The sequence below is a fragment of the Giraffa tippelskirchi genome, chromosome 4 (genome assembly GCF_054371585.1).
Source record: "Giraffa tippelskirchi isolate mGirTip1 chromosome 4, T2T-mGirTip1v1.2.pri, whole genome shotgun sequence".
NCBI lineage: Eukaryota > Metazoa > Chordata > Mammalia > Artiodactyla > Giraffidae > Giraffa > Giraffa tippelskirchi.
In genome coordinates this window covers 164747881-164766413 of record NC_137278.1, presented here as the reverse complement: position 1 = coordinate 164766413, position 18533 = coordinate 164747881, and the positions used below count along the sequence as shown (strand labels likewise).

Below are 18533 nucleotides of genomic sequence, written 5' to 3'. Positions count from 1 at the left end.
CTTTCTGGTGACCAGCCCCCATCCAGAAGCCATATGGGAGCCCACCCAGAATCTCCTCAGAACAAAAGATGCCCCTAGTATTCTTACCACTTAGGAAATCACAGGAGTTTATGAGCTCTGGGGCAAAGACCAATATGTTTTCTCTTATCTCACTCTTAGCTTCTCAGTCCAGACCTGGTAATATAGGCAGAGTGTGTCTCGCACATTTGATGTGAATGGGGTTCCCTGCCACGGCACTGAAGTCAGTGGCAGCTCCATCCAAGCTCCAGGGTCACTAATTCTAGAAACAAGTGGCCCTTTCTTGGAAGACCAGAGCAGAACCCATGCCCCTAGATATAAAAGACCTCATCAAAGAGATGTAGCTCCTAAAGCAAGCAGCAGCTCTGACAATAGGCAGAAGAATCCCGGACAACAGTGTAAATGTTGAAGCAGGTTTAGGTCTTCCTTTGTGTCTGCTACCTCGTCAGTGGTTGTGGCAGAATTCAGCCCAAGATTTCTCCTTGTCACCTCTCACCTGGTCACAAGGTTGAGGTTGTGCAACCCCTAGTTCTTTTCTAGATCTAACTGATGGATGCCTCTGCAATCCACCCCGAAGAGCTCAGAACACAGAACGACCACATGGCTTCACCCAGCTTGCTTCTAGGCTTGTGGCCTGGAGACATGTCCTAGAAGTGAGATTTCTTGGCGCAGTGCTCTCTACAGATCTGCTGAAAGACATCATTACCCTGCCCCCCCCAGCTGAACCTGTTTTAGATGAAAATACAAACTCACCGTGAAGGGGTCGTAGGAAGGTTCCAGGGTTGCTGAAGGTGCACTCTCGTACATGGGGTTCGAGATATTCTCGGGCTGCTGCTTGCCAAGAGCTGCAACGTCAATGTCCTCTTCCGACTGCTCGGACAGACAAGCACAGGGCTAAGCACCACAAAGTCCCCAAGGTGGGGTGTCGCAGCCAAGTTGGAAGCTAAGGCAAGTCCTGCCCCCACCTCCGGGAACTTTTCTGTTGTCCTTTTATTGAGATCTGACTTAGATGTAATATCATGCACCAATCTTAAGTGTTCAGCTCAATGACTTCTTAAATATGTTCACCCATGTGTGACTACCACCCAAATCAGCATACAGGGCATCTCCATCTCCAGGAGGTGCCCTCACGCCCGCTGCCTGCCAATATCTGGTCCTGCCCATGGTAACTGCTTTTCTGACTCCCATCACCTGGAATGGTTTTGCCTGTCCTTGAACTTAATATAAAAGGAATCGTGCAGCATGTCACTTTTGCTAAGTGTGATGTATATAATGCTTATACAGGTTATCTGCCAGAAGGAAGTGACCTACTGCTTGGGGGCTGCAGCTGTATCTGGCCTGCAGGGTCTCCCATGGTGAGTTAAGACCTACTGACCTGGATGCGGGCTCAGCTGTTCAAATAGGGCCAGTGTGTTTCACTGGCTGTGACCTGAGGCCTCTGGCTGTGCAAGTCCCCCACACCGTGTACCCAACCTCAGAGTCAGCTTTGAAGCTTGTCTTGTGATTTCTCCAAGGTGAGTGGCCTCCTGGGCCCCTGGTGAATTTGGCTCCAAGCCAAACCTGTGGCATGAAGGGCTACTGGCTGCCCTTCGCCCTCCTCCATCCCCTGACTCAGCCAGGTAGAGGGCCCTGGAGCTGCCACTGCTGATCTCTTCGGGGCAGAGGCCCCATCCAGGAGACAGGGAATGTGTGCCAAGCACTCAGCGAGCTCCCTGAAGCAGCCGGTCTGCTGGAGTAGCCCAGAGCCAGGGGCTGGGTTTCAGAATGGACCCCCATCCCCACGGTCCTGTTTTTATCTGCCTTACCTCAAAATGCTGGAAGCCAATCGTTCTCTGGTTTATTCGAAAGTAGGAGTACCCCGCCAAAGCAATGACTCCGATGACCAGGATGATGGCAAAGAACACCCCTGTTCCCAGGCCGGTGTGGCCTGAAGTCTAAACACAGAAAGGGCAGCAGCTGGTATCAGAACTGGTGACTTCCCCAAAGAGGCATGCTTCCTGGAGCCCACCCCATTCTGGCTTGCCTGAGGCATCTTGTGCCGGCTGGGATAAAAATAATAATAAAGCTGTCAGTATGTGTTTAGCCCTTACTACTTCCAGGGTCTGTTCTAAGTCCCCTTACATAAAATAATCCATTTAAATGTATAATAACACAAAGAGATAAGAACAGTTTCTATTGTTTCCATTTTTATATGGGAGAACAGAGACACAGAGAGGGTAAGCACTTGCCCAGTGTCACACAGCCCATGAGTGGTAGAGGTGGGCTTTGAAGCCAGCCTGGCTTTGGAGCTTCATACCTTTAGAACAAAGTTAGAAAACTAACATCACCACCAACTGACCACAGCCAGCTGACCAACTCTTATAAAGCATGTGCCAGGAACTGTCTTTATTATTTGACATAAACTCATTGTCTTCCCAAGAACCCAAGGAGGAAGGCATTGTGACCTCCATTTTGCAGATAAGAAAAATGGGGCTTGATGATGTTTCTGGGTCTTGTCTGAGTTCACCTGGTTACGAAGTGGAGGGGCTCAGGATTTTCGCTCCCCTTCCAGTGGTTTCTCCACTGGCATATCCCGCCCTTTTCATTCAGCAAATATTGGTGGTGAAGGTGTTATGTCACTAACACACTGGATGGGGGCTGGGCATCCCTGAGGCCAGCTGCCATGGATGGGGTGGACAGGGCTTCCAGGAGTAGCAGTGGACATCGAGGCTCCTCCTTACCAGGAACGCTGGATACTCACCCCTGGGGTAGAGGGAGCTTTTAAAGGCTTGGAAATGACATGAATAATCCCATTGGAGGCAAAGATGTCCCACTGCAGAATGGCTCTTCCATCGACGAACCTGGTCTCCTAGGGAGTAGAGAAGAGGGCTGTTGGAGATCTCTGACCATCTGATTCTTTCTTTCCATGTAGGCGGCCATTCCATGGGAGAAAGCTGTCCAGTTTCCCTGAGGTCCTGGAGCCTGGGTTTCAGGCCCATCCTCACTGACAGGCAGTATGGGACTTGTGCTTGCTCTCTAGATAGCCCAGAACACAGCACATTAGTAGTTCTTGTGCCAACAAACTGTTCTGAGCTGCAGAGAACCCAGAAGGTCATTCTATCCAGCCTGCTTGTTTAACAGATGAGGGGTCAGAAGGAAACTGTTGTGATCACATAGTTAGTGATCACACATACCAAGATGACATAGGTAGTAGGTGGCAAACCCCATGCCTCAACTCCAGACCCACTTCTGTGAACATCACACCACACAAGACAGGGATGTTAAGTGATCTAATTCCTTGCTAATCCACTGCTGGGCATACACACTGAGGAAACCAGAATTGAAAGAGACACACGTACCCCAATGTTCATCGCAGCACTGTTTATAATAGCCAGGACATGGAAGCAACCTAGATGTCCATCAGCAGACGAATGGATAAGAAAGGTGTGGTACATATATACAATGGAATATTACTCAGCCATTAAAAAGAATACATTTGAATCAGTTCTTATGAGGTGGATGAAACTGGAGCCTATTATACAGAGTGAAGTAAGCCAGAATGAAAAACACCAATACAGTATACTAATGCATATATATGGAATTTAGAAAGATGGTAATGATAACCCTATATGTGAGACAGCAAAAGAGACACAGATGTATAGAACAGGCTTTTGGACTCTGTGGGAGAGGGCAAGGGTGGGATGATTTGGGAAAATGGCATTGAAACTTGTATATTATCATATGTGAAATGAATTGCCAGTCCAGGTTTGATGCATGAGACAGGGTGCTCGGGGCTGGTGCACTGGGATGACCAGAGGGATGGGATGGGGAGGGAGGTGGGAGGGGGGTTCAGGATGGGGAGCACATGTACACCCGTGGCGGATTCATGTCAATGTATGGCAAAGCCACTACAATATTGTAAAGTAATTAGCGTCCAATTAAAAAAACAAACAAAAAAAACAAAGTGTGATACACAGGCTTGTGGTATGGGCAGACACCCAGGAGTTGATTACAAGTACAGAACCTGAGGCCCCACAACCCACCTGCTGAATTACAATATGCATTTTAACAAACTCATAGGTGATTTAAATGCCTGTTAAAGTTTGAGAAGCACTGGTCTAAACTACTGATCTTCAATAATAAAGGTCCTTTATTAGGTAAGTATTAAAAATATTCATTAGGGCTTCTCTGGTGGTCCAGTGGTTCGAAGTCCATCCCTTCCAGGGCAGGGGGCACCAGTTTGATCCCTGGCCTGGGAAGATCCCACATGCCTTGGAGCAACTGAACCCATGTGCCACAACTACTGAACCTGTGCCCCTGAGCCTGCAAGCCACAACTACTGAGCCCATACACTGTAACTGCTGAAGCCGTGTGCCCCAGAGCCCATGCTCCACAACAAGAGAAGCCACTGCAATGAGAAGCCCATGTGCAGCAACGAAGACCCAATGCAGCCAAAAATTACTAAATAAAATTAAAAAAATACAGTGTTTATAAAAATTATTCATTTAGCCCTTGCTATATGGCAGATACCATCATCACATGTCAAAATCCCTGAATCACTGAATCTCCATGAAAGCGTATGATCTGACAAAACTATAAGGTATCACTTCACACCAGTGAGAATGGCCATCATCAAAAAGTCTACAAATAATAAATGCTGGAAAGGGTGTCAGAAAAGGGAACCCTCCTACGGTGCTGGTGGGACTATAAATTGGTGCAACAACTATGGAGAACAGTATGGAGTTTCCTCAAAATAGTAAAATTAGAGCAACCACATGATCTTGCAATCCCACTCTTGGGCAAATTGCTAGAGAAAACCATAATTCAAAGTGAAACACGCACCCTAATGTTTATGGTAGCACTATTACAGTAGCCAACACATGGAAGCAACCTAAACAACCATTAACAGATGAATGAATAAAGAAGATGTGCTATATATAAACTGGAATATTACTCAGCCATAAAAAGAATGAAATAATGCCATTTGCAGCAACATGGATGGACCCAGATTATCTTACTAAGTCAGAAAGGTAAATTTTGTATGTCTCATGTATGGAATCTGAAAGAAAAAGATGAACTTGTCTATAAAACAGAAACAGACTATTTCTGTAAATTTGTGGTTAACAAAATGGAAAGATGGGAGGAGGAATAAATTAGGAGTACAGGATTAACATACATAATGTGAAAAAAGTGTTAGTCATGGCCGACTCTTTGCGACCCCATAGACTGTCGTCTGCCAGGCTTCTCTGTCCATGGAATTCACCAGGCAAAAATACTGGAGTGGGTAGCCTTTCCTTCTGCAAGGTTCCTTCTCACAGGAACTATATAGTTCCCTGTGCTATTGTCTGAGCCACCAATTGGTCAGAGGGTCATTATTTTGTAATAACTTATATAGGAAAAGAATCTCAAAATTCATATATACCTGAATATATATGTAAAAAACTGAATCATCTTGCTGTGCTCCTAAAACGAGTACAACATTGTAAATCAACTATACTTCAGTTGAAAGAATACTGTAAAAGCCTATGATTTGAACATCATGGTCATGGTACCACCACCACTATCACCACTTCTAATATCACAACCACCACCATCATCGAAATAATCAACACCACCATTATCAAAATAATATCACTATTACCATCGTAGGCATCATCATCACTGCTATTGCCATCATCAACACATCACCAACAACCCTGTCTTTCAAATGAGGACCCAGAGCAGTTCAGACAAGTTACCTAAAATCCTAGAGCTAGTGAGTGGCAGACATACTAGGGTCACTTGACTTCAAGGCTCACATGTTAACACCTGGGATAGGCTGACAATCTAATAATATACAGGCAGAGAATCAGGCAGCTTTAGAATGGTTTCATTTATAGTTCCTCATTATCAGCTTCTGGGGCTGGCGGCCAAGGGCTGGCTTTTCAAAGGGTAGGGGCTGCCTGACAGTGTGGTGTGTTCTGGTGTTCAGCCGGTACCATCTAACTGCAGCTTTAGAGTTTTCTTTCACATTATAAGCGTTGCCATCTATTAAGCACCTACTCTATGCTAGAAACTTTGCATTTATTATCTCCATTTCTCCCAATAAGCCCAGAAGACTTTTCATACCAGTTGGCGCTGGTCCTGGCTGGAGGTGATGAGCAGCTGGCTTCCCAGCCTCGTGTGCAGGATGGTACCGTTGACAAGGTCATCGTAAAAAAAGATGCTGACGTTGGAGAGGTGGTGCTCTATGTCCCGCCCAGACAGGGTCTGAGAGGAGAGGAGAGACGTAAGAATGGTCTTTAAAAGTCAAGCAATGTTTTTTCGTTTTCATGGTAAGGATGACACAGGAAAAAAAATCGCTTCTCAAGGCCTTGGCTTTTCTGCCTCCACTTTGAAAGTCATTTTAATGGTCTAAGCAAAGCTTCCCAGTGATGTCCTGGGAGGCGTGGGTCTTGAGTGGGTAACAACTGACCAGAGGTATTGCTTCTCAGCCCTCAGTGGGATAAGGGCTTGGGACTGTCGGAGCCTTTGGGTGGGCTTAATAAACACTGCCAGTTCCTCTGTGTGCTACGACACGAAGGAGGTCAGTGTGGTACATCAGTTGCACCTCTGGCCCCTGTTTTTCACCTCTCCCTCTATCCTTGCCCTTTGCCATATAACCCTGAGGGCCTCCCACTCTGGCTTTGGCTGAGCCACGTGACTTTTTGGGTGTGTGGTATGTTAGCAAATGTGACCGGACAGGGTCTTAGAAAGTGCTGGCATTTTCTGCCAGAAGAACATGCCTGAGCTAACCTGCTGAAGTGTGAGAGCCCTGTGGAGCAAAGTCCCAGACAGGCCAGGCTAGATCAGCTGATGGCCAGCCCAGCTCAGACACACAAGCATGCCTGGCCAAGCCCAGAAGAACTGCCAGCTGATCTGCCGCTGTGTGAGCCACATAAATGTAGTTACTGCCTTGTGGGGTCATTTGTGACACTGCATCGTTGAGGTGATAATTGATACTGTCTAGAAGCACTAAACACAGATACCAGGAACCCAGCTCACCTCATTTTCCCTGAGCCCACTGTTCTGGGGCACAAAGAGGGTGCTTCGGATTGACAGGTCAGTCAGGTGTTTCAGGAATGCCTGGCCTCTGGCTGAGCTGTTGGAATACGCCAGCACTTCCTGGGGACAGGAAGGAGGTGGTCAGAGGGGTCAGCGTGGTGTTCAGGGACTGGCTGGAGAGGGTGGCATCACACTTCTGGGAGTATTCCTGATGATCACCCCAGCTCAGGCTGCCACTCATCTGCTCTTCTTTCTGACTGCCCCTTGGGAAAATTTTAGGAGGATTTTTCCTTTCCTCCATAAATCCTATGGTCCTAAGACACAGCCAGATCACAGGCCATTCTCAACAAGGCAGCTTGTGTAGTCTTTGAAATGTTAAGTGAATTCTGGAGTCTTCTTTTGCCAAAAATTTGCAAGGCGCCCGCTTCACCCAGAGGAAAAGCCAAAGTCCTTACGGTGCCCATGAGGCCCAAACCACCTGGACTCTTGCTCCTCTGACGCTGCACCCAGCTGTCCTCTTGCTCACCGTGCTCCAGCCACACTGGCCTCCTTGACATTCCTCAGGCTTGCTCAGCGACATCCTGCCTTTCAGCCTTTGCCTGGCTGTTCCTTCTGCCTGGAATATTCTTCCTTGAAATCTGCATGGCTAACTTCTTCTCTTCTGTCCCCACTTTGTTCACATGTTACCTTCTCACTAAGGCCTTCTCTCATCATTCTAGGCAACACGGGAACCCTATGGGTCCCCTCCTCATCCCCATAGTCTAGATCACCTTCTAGCATTCAATACTATTTTCTTTATTCTGTTTCTTGTCTGTTTTGTTCACTGATATATCTCAAGCACATTGTTAAGTACTCAATAAATATTCACTGAACAGGTTTTAAGAAACCGCACTACCCAGTTCAGCACTGTCATCGTACAGAGAGCCCTGCTGCTGCCCAGAGAAGTTGAAAATTTGCTGAAGGGCACACAGCCAGCGGGTTTTGTTCTACAGTCTTTTCTCTGAGATGCTGTCACAATGCTGTCACAAGCCACACTCCCACACAGCACAAACATTGGTTTGGGTGTTCATCTTTAGAATATTTACAGTAACCCTGAGTTTTTAGGCTAGTTAGGTAGATACTGTTTGTCTGTGGACAAAGACTCACTATTTTGGGGTCATTGGTCTAGCTTCTGCCCTGTTCCTACAAGCCCTGTACTTATGCTCTGTCCCCTTTCCTTGGCCTCTGACCTTGCTAAGCCTCAGTTTCTTTATCTGCAAAACAGAAATAATGACAGAAGTGACTTCATAAGGTTGCATAAGGCTTCATTCTGTCTAACAAGTATCACTGAGCACTTGCTATATGCTAGCCACAAGCCAGAGAAAATAATTTCCCTTATGGAGCTTATGTTTTGTGAAGCAAGTGAAAAGTAACCTGAAAGGCCTCAGACAATGCCTTGTGTGAAGAAAATGCACAAGAAATGTTATCTATTGTTATTATTGCTGTTATTTATATCAAAGCTCAGTTCTTTGATAAGTTCAGTTCAGTCGCTCAGTTGTGTTTGACTCTTTGTGACTCCATGGACTGTAGCACGCCAGGCTTCCCTGTCCATCACCAGCTCTCAGAGCTTGCATATACTCATGTGCATAGAGTCAGTGATGCCATCCAACCATCTCATCCTCTGTCATCCCCTTCTCCTCCCGCTTTCAATCTTTCCCAGAATCAGGGTCTTTTCCAATGAGTCAGTTCTTTGCATCAGGTGGCCAAAGTATTGGAGTTTCAGCTTCAGCATCAGTCCTTCTAATGAATATTTAGGACTGATTTCTTTTAGGATTGACTGGTTTGAGCTCCTTGTAGTCCAAGGGGCTCTCAAGAGTCTTCTCCAACACCGCAGTTCAAAAGCATCAATTCTTTGGTGCTCAGCTTTCTTTATAGTCCAACTCTCACATCCATACATGACTACTGGAAAAACCATAGCTTTGACTAGACAGATCTTTGTTGGCAAAGTAATGTCTCTGTTTTTTAACACGCTGTCTACATTGGTCATAACTTTTCTTCCAAGGAGCAAGCGTCTTTTAATTTCATGGCTTCAGTCACCATCTGCAGTGATTTTGGAGCCCAAGAAAATAAAGTCTGTCGCTGTTTCCATTGTTTCCCCATCTATTTGCCACGAAGTGATCGGACCAGATGCCATGACATTCGTTTTTTGAATGTTGAGTTTTAAGCCAACTTTTTCACTCTCCTCTTTCACTTTCATCAAGAGACTCTTTAGTTCTTATTTGCTTTCTGCCATAAGGGTGGTATCATCTGCTTATCTGAGGTTATTGATATTTCTCCCGGCAATCTTGATTCCAGCTTGTGCTTCATTCAGCCCAGCATATCGCATTATGTACCCTGCATATAAGTTAAATAAACATGTTGATAATATATAACCTTGACATACTCGTTTCCCAATTTGGAACCAGTCTGTTATTCCATGTCCGGTTCTAACTGTTGCTTCTTGACCTGCATACAGATTTCTCAGAAGGCAGGTCAGGTGGTCTGCTATTCCCATCTCTTGAAGAATTTTCCACAGTTTGTTGTGATCCACACAGTCAAAGGCTTTGGTGTAGCAGAAGCAGATGTTTTTCTGGAACTCTCTTGCTTTTTCAACGATCCAATGGATGTTGGCAATTTGATCTCTTTTCTAAATCCAGCTTGAACATCTGGAAGTTCACAGTTCATGTACTGTTGAAGCCTGACTTGGAGAATTTTGAGCATTACTTTGCTAGTGTATGAGATGAGTGCAATGTGCAATAGTTTGAACATTCTTTGGTATTGCCTTTTTTTGGGATTGGAATGAAAACTGACCTTTTCCAGTCTTGTCACTGCTGAGTTTTCCAAATTTGCTGGTATATTGAATGCAGCACTTTAATAGCTCGGCTCAACTGAAATTCCATCACCTCCACTAGCTTTGTTCTTTGTGATGCTTCCTAAGGCCCACTTGACTTTGCATTCCAGGATGTCTGGCTCTAGGTGAGTGATCACATCATCATGGTTATCTGGGTTATGAAGATCTTTTTTATATATTTCTTCGGTGTATTCTTACCGTAGTCAACACCAATTCTTTCTCAAATAGGGGCTTTCTCTTCATTGGACATGACTTGTAGAATATTAAAGTGACTTTAAGTGCAGTGCAGGAATTCCTGGTGGTCTAATGGTTAGGACTCAGTGCTTTCACTGCTGAGGGTGCAGGTTTGATCCCTGGTTGGGCAACTAAGGTCCTGCATGCCACGGAGCATCACCAAAAATAAAAATTTTTTAAAAAGAAAAAAATACAGTGCAAAATGCAAGTTGACCATATGTTGAGAATTTAGCCACTGCGTGATCACCAGGCAAACTTAACTAACTGTGCCCCACCCTGTCCATGAAGACAAAAGAGCAACTTATTCCTACAGGGCAGACTTTGAAGCTGCTGTAGTCACAAACAGATGAGTTAATAGCTAACACTGGTATAGCATTTTCCATCTGCTGGCCACAGGGCTAAGCACTTTACAAATATCAAGTCATTTATTTATCACAATGACCCTATGACGTTGGGTCATCTCCATTTTACAGATGAGAAAACTGAGGCCCAGAAGGGAAAGCAACTCGTTTTAGGTGATGCACCAAGTAAGTGGCAAACCTAAGTGTCAAACTCGGGCAGTGTGGCTCAGTGTCCACACTCTTAACTATGACTGTGAGCCTTTGCCTGCTCTCAAGGACTAGACTCTCTCACATCTGCTTTGAGGTCACTCCTCTGCCCCAAGGTGAAAGCAAACAGATGTGGTACAGACCTTCAGGAAGTTTGTGAGCGAAGGGAAGGACATTAGGACCTGCAACAGATTTCCACTGCACGAGAAGCCATCTCCCACATAGCCCGCCTTGCAGGTGCAGTTCACATCTGGAAGGCAGAAACATATAGAGTCCTGCTCTGGTGAGGCAGGAGCCTGGGCTACCCCATCTTACACTGGGAGGTCGGCTGGCCCAGCTGAGGACAGCTTAGTGGCTGCGTGGCCTGGAATCTGAAGAGAGGTTGGGGCCATTACCTTTCATCCGGTAGCAGAAGACATCCCACATCTCGCTCTTGTTGTTTCTTGGTCCGTAGTCCACTATCCCGACAACACCAGAGCCGCAGTTCTGGGAAGCATAGGATGTGGGGTAGGCTACTCGCCCACTGTCCAGCCAACCTGCTGAGCAGAGGTGGTACCTGGCCTGTAGAGACAAAGATGTGGCTGTCAGTCAGCTCTGATTTCATATGTGTTGTGGAGTTTTGTGGCTAATGTCTGACTCCCCCATCAGACCGAGAACTCCATGGAGTCAGGAGTTATGGCTCATTTTGCCTATTGTACCCCTGTGCCTGGAACATAGTAGGTGTTCATTACATTTTTGTTGATTGAGCCACTGGATGGATGAAAGTGTTGCCTTCTCTTCCCTGTAAGTGCTCAAGTCCTTCAGACTCATCTTTCTTCCCTCTGCTCTTGAGAACAGATTTACAATCAGCTAGTTACCCCTGGGTGCAAATTTCTCTGCTTATGGGTCAATGGAACTCTAATTGATCACCATCACTATCCTCACCATCATCATTCTCACCATGATCACCATCATTGCCAGCATCACCATCACCATCATCATAACACTTACTGAGAGCTTCTTCTGGGCCATGTCCTTTTGCAAGCACGTCTCATGTGTCAACACTTTATCACTTCCATCAACCCTTTGAGATAGAAACTTTAAAAAAAGTCTCTATAATATAATTGAGAACATAGAAGCAAAAGGGGTTAAGTAACTTGCTGTAAGTCATAGAGCCAGCAAGTAGCAGAGCTGAGATTCAAACCCAGGCACTCTACTCCAGAGCTCTTAATCTTAAAACCTGAGTTCCCATTGTGTGTCAGTCACTCTGCCTTATTACCTTTGAAGTGAAGTGAAGTCAGAGTTGCTCAGTTGTGTCCGACTCTTTGTGACCTCATGGACTATACAGTCCATGGAATTCTCTAGGCCAGAATACTGGAGTGTGTAGCTTTTCCCTTCTCCTTGGGATCTTCCCAACCCTGAGATCGAACCCAGGTCTCCCGCATTGCAGGTGGATTCTTTACCAGCTGAGTCACGAGGGAAGCCCTTGTGTGGCTTATTGCCTTTAGTCCTTTACAAACATGCCAGGTAGGACAGGAGTTTCAATGCCTTGATTGAGGTCACACAACGAACAAGCAGGCATGTGCACACATGCTCAGTCGCTCAGTAGTGTCTGACTCTTTGGAACCCCATGGACTGTAGCCCGCCAGGCTCCTCTGTCCATGGGATTATCCCAGCAAAAATACTGGAGCAGGGTGCCATGTCCTCCTCCAGGGGATCTTCCTAACCCAGGGACTGAACCCAAGTCTTCTGCACCTCCTGCACTGGCAGGCGGATTCTTACTGCTGAGCCACCTGGGAAGCTCGAGCAAGAAGGAGAAACAAGAAATTCCGACCCTCCAAGATGCTGGGTCCTGGCATCAAGGGCTTTGTTCCTTGCAAAGAAATGTCAGGTCTGAAGATCTGGTCATGCTGGAGGTTGGAGGAAGGGCAGTTAAATCTTGAGGCTGGGCAGTGATCTTGTGAGCACTCACTAGCAGGCTACTCCGAATTGCTGACCTTTCCGAATGAGCTGGGCTTCTGATGTTAGAAGCCGAGAGAGTTACCCTGGCCAGAGCTCCATTTCCTACTTGGCTGTGGCTGACAGCTGGGGCAATTTCTCTGTATGCCCTTCGCAATGCCCCCAGGCATAGAGAGCCTAGGCTATTCGAGAGATACTTGGCTGCCTTTGGGCTCAGGGACACCCTAGGCTTGTGGGTAACTGATCTCCTTCTGGTTTCCAGCTGTGAGGTACACACTCCCAGTCAGTGCCTCTGCCTTATTGGTTGAATGTCATGATCTAGAGCAGACTTGTAGAGTTGGGGTACATTGAGTCCTGGATCTGCCACTTCTTGGCTGGGTGATGTCAGGCACATTACCTTTCCGAGCCTCAGTTGCCCTATCTGTAAGATGGCAGTAGGAATACCTATCTCCAGGGATGTTGTAAGAATAGACGATAATGTCAGTGATGCACCCACTCTGTGCTGACATGTGGCAGAACCCCAGTGGACATGCTCGGGAGCTCCCTGAACTCCTCCCTCCAGGAAGGAAACAGCCGAAGCCTCCCCTGCGTTAAGAGGAAGCGGCACCCCCCACCCCCAGACGTACACCCAGAAGACCCTGCCTGCATGGTGCCCACGGACTGGCAACCCACCTTCTGGGCATAGGAGAGCTGGTTGTAGGTTGCCATGGTTGCAGCTTCCTGGGCACAGGCCTCTCTGGCTTTGTCAAAGGTCAGCTTGTACTGGCCGAGCGGGGAGCGTAGATGGAACACTCCGACGGTGGTGTCTAGAAGGGGGAGGAGAGGAACTGTTCAGCCCCACAGCTCAGCTGGCAGTGCTCCCAGCAGAGATTTTCAAAGCGGAAGGCTGGCCATATCCCAGGGTTTCTTGGGATATCACCCTCCTTTGAGATGTCATTTAAAATACTTATTTCTTTTCTAACTATGAAAGTAGCACGTGTTCAAGGTGGAAATCTGGGCCATACAGAAAAGAAAAGAAATAAAAATCACCCATCGTCCTGCTCTCTGGAAATAATCAATACTCCACGGCTAACATTTTGATGTACTTCTGTCCAGAATTTTTATTTTGGTAACTTTTAATTTTGATGTAATTTCACCCTTTCAGTCTTTGCTCCTATTCATTTGCATGTCATATATATCACAAATATGGCAGTATGCTGCATGTATAGGTTTTAGAAGTCTTTCTTATAACATTAAATGAGGATTCTTTCCCAATATTATACATTTTCTCTGACAACATGATTTTACCTTGATAGTTTTAGTTGAACACTTTTTGTGAGCTTCACAGACATAAAAAAAAAAATACATTAAAATGAGTTTCTGCCAAGGAACCCATGTATTTTCTGATTGCCATTATGCCTTTAAAAAAGTTTTCTAGCCATTTTCCCCTTAGATACTAGAAAATATTCATCACTTTAAAATATATGATATCTCTTTTAAACCAATTAATGCAGAGATCAGAAACAGATCAAGAACCAAGTCACATTTTTATATTGTCAAGTTCATTATCAGATGATAATGATAGTGGGTATCAGATGTACCCACTAAAAGGGTACATTCTACCCTCCAAAAGAGCTAAGATTAAGGTTTTCTTTACTCTTCTTGGCTGCTCTGCCTGTGGGATCTTAGTTCCCTGACTAGGGATCAAACTTATGCCCCCTGCAGGGGAAGTGTGGAGTCCAAACCAGTGAAAGTGAAAGTCGCTCAGTCATGTCTGACTCTTTGTCACCCCGTGGACTATCCAGTCCATGGAATTCTCCAGCCAGAATACTGGAGTGGGTAGCCTTTGCCTTCTCCAGGGTATCTTCCCAACCCAGGGATTGAGCCCAGGTCTCCCGCATTGCAGGCAGATTCTTTACCATCTGAGCCACAAGGGAAGCCCAAGAATACTGGAGTGGGTAGCCTATCCTTTCTCCAGTGGATCTTCCCAACCCAGGAATTGAACTGGGGTCTCCTACATTGCCGGCAGATTCTTTACCAACAGGAAATGCACAAGATTTTCTTCTTTGACCATAACCAATAGTATATTCATTCCACAGGCCATATAATATTATCAGCCAGATCTGGAACATAAACACTCACCAACAGAACAGCTTGGGGAGGAATGCATAGGTGTTTAGCCTTCTATTCTTGTCATTACAACACAATTCTTAATTGTGTCTTTGAGAGGATAACAACAGTATATTTGATCATCATTTACTAATTTGTTATTTATCATTTTTTGTGATGTTAGGTAATGCTGGGGTGGTATGAAGTGGAAGTGTTAGTCGCTCAGTCGTGTCCAACTCCTTGTGACCCCATGGACTGTAGTGTGCCGGGCTCCTCTATCCATGGAATTCTCCAGGCAAGAATACTGAAGTGGGTTGCCATTCCCTTCTCCAGGGGATCTTCCCGACTCAGGGTTCGAATCCAGGTCTCCCACATTGCAGGCAATTCTTTACTGTCTGAGCCACCAGGTTAACTTGATTCAATTCTTCGATTATTCCTATAGGATGTGTCCCTTGAAATGGCTCTATGAGTCTTGGCATGAATTATTGTATTGCTTTCCGTACACATTGCCAAACTGGTTGCCTCAAAGGCTATGCCGGTTTGCCCTCCTCTGTACTATGTGCGACGAGGCACGTCCCCCTGAGTGTGGGATGACTCTGTGACCTGCCCACCAGGACGGCTGGGCCATTATCCCAACGCCATCTTGTCTTGCTAAGGGTAACCACTCAGCTACAACAGAAGGTGGATCCAAATGTGACTCTTGGTCACTTAGTATCATTACCATAATTTTCTTGGTATTCATAATAAAGTAGAAGAGTGAAGCTCCCGGGAGAAGATGGGTGATGCGCTAGGCAATGAATAGATTCTGTGAGCTGTGGGAACAGGCAGGACTGGCTAAATGAACTGTGCTCTAAAGAAAAAACCCAAGTATCTCTTGATTCCACATTCCTCCTGGCAAATGACTCATGAATCAACATCTCTTATCCCAGCTGATCACTCTTGACTGCATCCTATATACCAACTGCCTTCAGAATCTCTGCTTTGAAGTCCTACCATCACCTTGTGATAGAACTTGGAAGATCCACAATCACCTTGAACATAGAATGTCCCCAACCAAGCTTTCAAAGTTCTTGGGTCTCCTTCTCCCAGACTGCTTTAACACCACCATTGAGTTGGTCTCTTGAGATGGAAACCTTACATTATAGTGGATCCTTTCCTTTTCTTCACGCTCTATGTCTACAGAGTGCCCTTCTCTCCCTGGTATCATTCCTCTTCCCAGTAGAGACCCTGGTACCTTGGGGTCATGGCCTTGATATTACACCATACCCCCTTGTTGCCTCATCCTTCCCAGCTACCCCTGATAATTCTCTGCTGTTCACGAGTCCTCCCAGTAGAAATGCCTTGCCAGCTCCTCTGTGCTTAATCAGCTCAAGCATCTTTCAAGCCTCAATCGTAGCCCCCAGGGAGCTCTTTCCTGCCCAGGACTGCTTATATCATTACTTTGAGGGTTAGAATTTCAACACATGAGTTTGTGAGGAACACAAATATTCAGTCCATAATATGTATTAAGTCCTAAGACACCTCCAACTCATTTGGGGGGTGAAATAGAGGGTATATAAAGCAGGAGAAATACATAGGACATATGACAATATATGACACTGTCTCTTTTTGCAAGGAGATTCACAATGTAGTTGAGGCCTTTTTAAGATTAATAAAACCAAGGGAAGAAAAGCAGTAAGACAGAAGACAGCAACGAATTTCATGTAAGCAAGCAGCTTTTGGCAGGCAGAGCTCTCTGCAGGAGGCCCCCTTGTCTTGTCACTAACCTTAAACCAGGCATCCCCATGCTCTACCCATCTCCAACCCTAGCCCAGCTTTCAAATCTTTTGATCACATAATACCTTGCCTAATGTGTTGGTTTCTCCTGTAGATTGAAGTAGAAATGAAGAATAAGTAATTAACAGATGATCAGATCTCTTCCCTAGCTTCCCCTTCAGTCATTTCATGAACCAACTGTGTGAACAAGAGAGCATCTAAAGAAAAAATCATAAGAAGTCGACCAGCCTGCACACAGTGGGGGATAGTGACAACTCTGAGCCCCCTCATCTCAATGATTAACTGAGATTATGTCCCTGTTTCCCTTTAAAAGCTTTCATGGCCAAGCAAAATCTTTGGAGGTTGGTTTGGGGAGGTGGGGACACTGAGTCCACCACCTCCCCAGATGGTTGGTGCCTTTCCTTTCTACCAACGTTTGTGAATATTGATTTTGTAAGTGGCGAGCAGTGAGACCTGATTTGCTAACAATGATAATATAAGGTGGGGCCTTTGGGAGACTAATTAGGTAAGGAGGTTGGAGCCACCACGAGTGGGCAGAGCCCTTATAAAAGGGACCCCAGAGAGCTCTTGTTCCTTCTGCTTGTGCGGACAGTAGGAGAAGTTGGTGGTCTGCAACCTGGAAGACAATCCTCAGCAGAACCCCACCATGCGGGCACCCTGATCTCAGGTTTCCAGCCTCCAGAGCTGAGAAATAAATTTCTGTTGTTTATATGCCACCTGGGCTATATTGCAGCAGCCCAAACAGACTAAGGCAATAAGTAGCAGATGTTAAGTCAATAGTTATTATTGAGATGTCAGAAAGCTGCGCCACTAAAATTACCATGTCTATAAAACAAACAGTAAATCCTGATTGGCCACAATGCCACAGTGCTCTGAATCTCTTTCTGCACCACTACGGTCCCTCCTTGCCCTGGGCTCAGAACCCCACTAGTGGGTCCCGGATGGCTTTTCTCCATCAGGGGTCAAGGTGCCCTACCACCCACATCTCTGCACTGCTAGCTGGCTTTTTATTGTGTGTTATGATTCTTAGTGTGATTCTACCTGTGGGTTTATGATAAGCCATTCAAATCTTCCTTGGAAGTGAATGCATATATGCTGATTGATGTGCTATTATTAAAACAACTACTAAGAAACTGCTGCTCTGCTTGTGGCAGGCACTATCTCTTTGTTATTTAATATCTTAAACTATGCTCCTCAGATTCAATTCCAATCCACAGTGGCAAGGGTTGCTAAGCAACCAGGGAAGAGTGAGTATAGTAGCTGACCTGTGAGCTCCCTCCTGGTTCTAACACTCAGAGTCCAGTTCTGAGCATACTCCGCCCCTTGACTGCAGAAGCCCACTACTTCCTGGGCAATGCATGGGCTGTTTGGTCCCAGTTTTTAAGACTTTTCCCTTTTGCTCTTACAGAGCTTCTTTCCGCAACCCTGAAGATCAGGCACTTTGGGTCAAGATCACTCTGACCTTGAAAGTGGAGGTCGGCACAGTCAGCATTGGCATGGCACTGCCCGTTGTCCTGCAGGCAGCGGTCGATGGGTAGCTGCTCTGGCTCACAGTCCAGCCCGTCTCCCACGTAATGACTTTTACATTCACACTTGTGCTTGCCCTGGGGGGATAGCAGGAAAGATGAAAAAGCCTCTTCTCTGGCCCCCTAGAATCCCATGTGCTCCGCGGGCTACCATCCAGGAGATGCTCAGAAGGGTGAGCAACATGCCTCTCCTGTCCAGTGGGAGTTGAGTTACTTCTCTGTCTTGCTTTTGTTCAGACTCAGGATGGAGTGTCCTCCTTTACATCTCAGCTCAGACTTCACTTCCTCAGAGAGACCCTCCCTGTCTCCTGGTCCCTTTCATCACACTGGCCTGATTTCTGTACTGAGCATGCCTATTCCTTCTATCATGTATAAACTTTTGATCACTACATCCCTGACAGCTACAACAGCACATAGTAGGTGCTCGATGACCATTTGTCAAGCCAATGAATGATCTCCTTTAATCCCTACAAATGATCCTGTGAGGTCTGCATTATTATGAGGCTCATAATTTATTTGTGACTAAGAAAACTG

General features: G+C 46.0%; 2 protein-coding genes across 4 annotated transcripts in view; one reads left to right on the top strand and one right to left on the bottom strand.

Moving 5' to 3' along the window:
• STAB2 (stabilin 2) overlaps nt 1-18533 on the bottom strand; it is a 164892-nt gene that overhangs the window by 3295 nt on the left and 143064 nt on the right. For both annotated transcript variants that reach the window (XM_081595580.1, XM_081595578.1), the window contains 9 exons: nt 17936-18077; nt 13282-13415; nt 11067-11232; nt 10815-10921; nt 7021-7140; nt 6106-6246; nt 2759-2866; nt 1824-1952; nt 772-888 (listed from right to left, as the gene is read on the bottom strand). In XM_081595580.1, the coding sequence (XP_081451706.1) occupies nt 772-888; nt 1824-1952; nt 2759-2866; nt 6106-6246; nt 7021-7140; nt 10815-10921; nt 11067-11232; nt 13282-13415; nt 17936-18077 (1164 nt within the window). The remainder of the gene's footprint in view (nt 1-771; nt 889-1823; nt 1953-2758; nt 2867-6105; nt 6247-7020; nt 7141-10814; nt 10922-11066; nt 11233-13281; nt 13416-17935; nt 18078-18533) is intronic.
• Nucleotides 1-18533, top strand: part of NT5DC3 (5'-nucleotidase domain containing 3) — a 104220-nt gene that overhangs the window by 68652 nt on the left and 17035 nt on the right. For both annotated transcript variants that reach the window (XR_014083482.1, XR_014083481.1), the window contains exon 15: nt 6087-6265. The gene's annotated coding sequence lies outside the window, so the exon portion shown is untranslated. The remainder of the gene's footprint in view (nt 1-6086; nt 6266-18533) is intronic.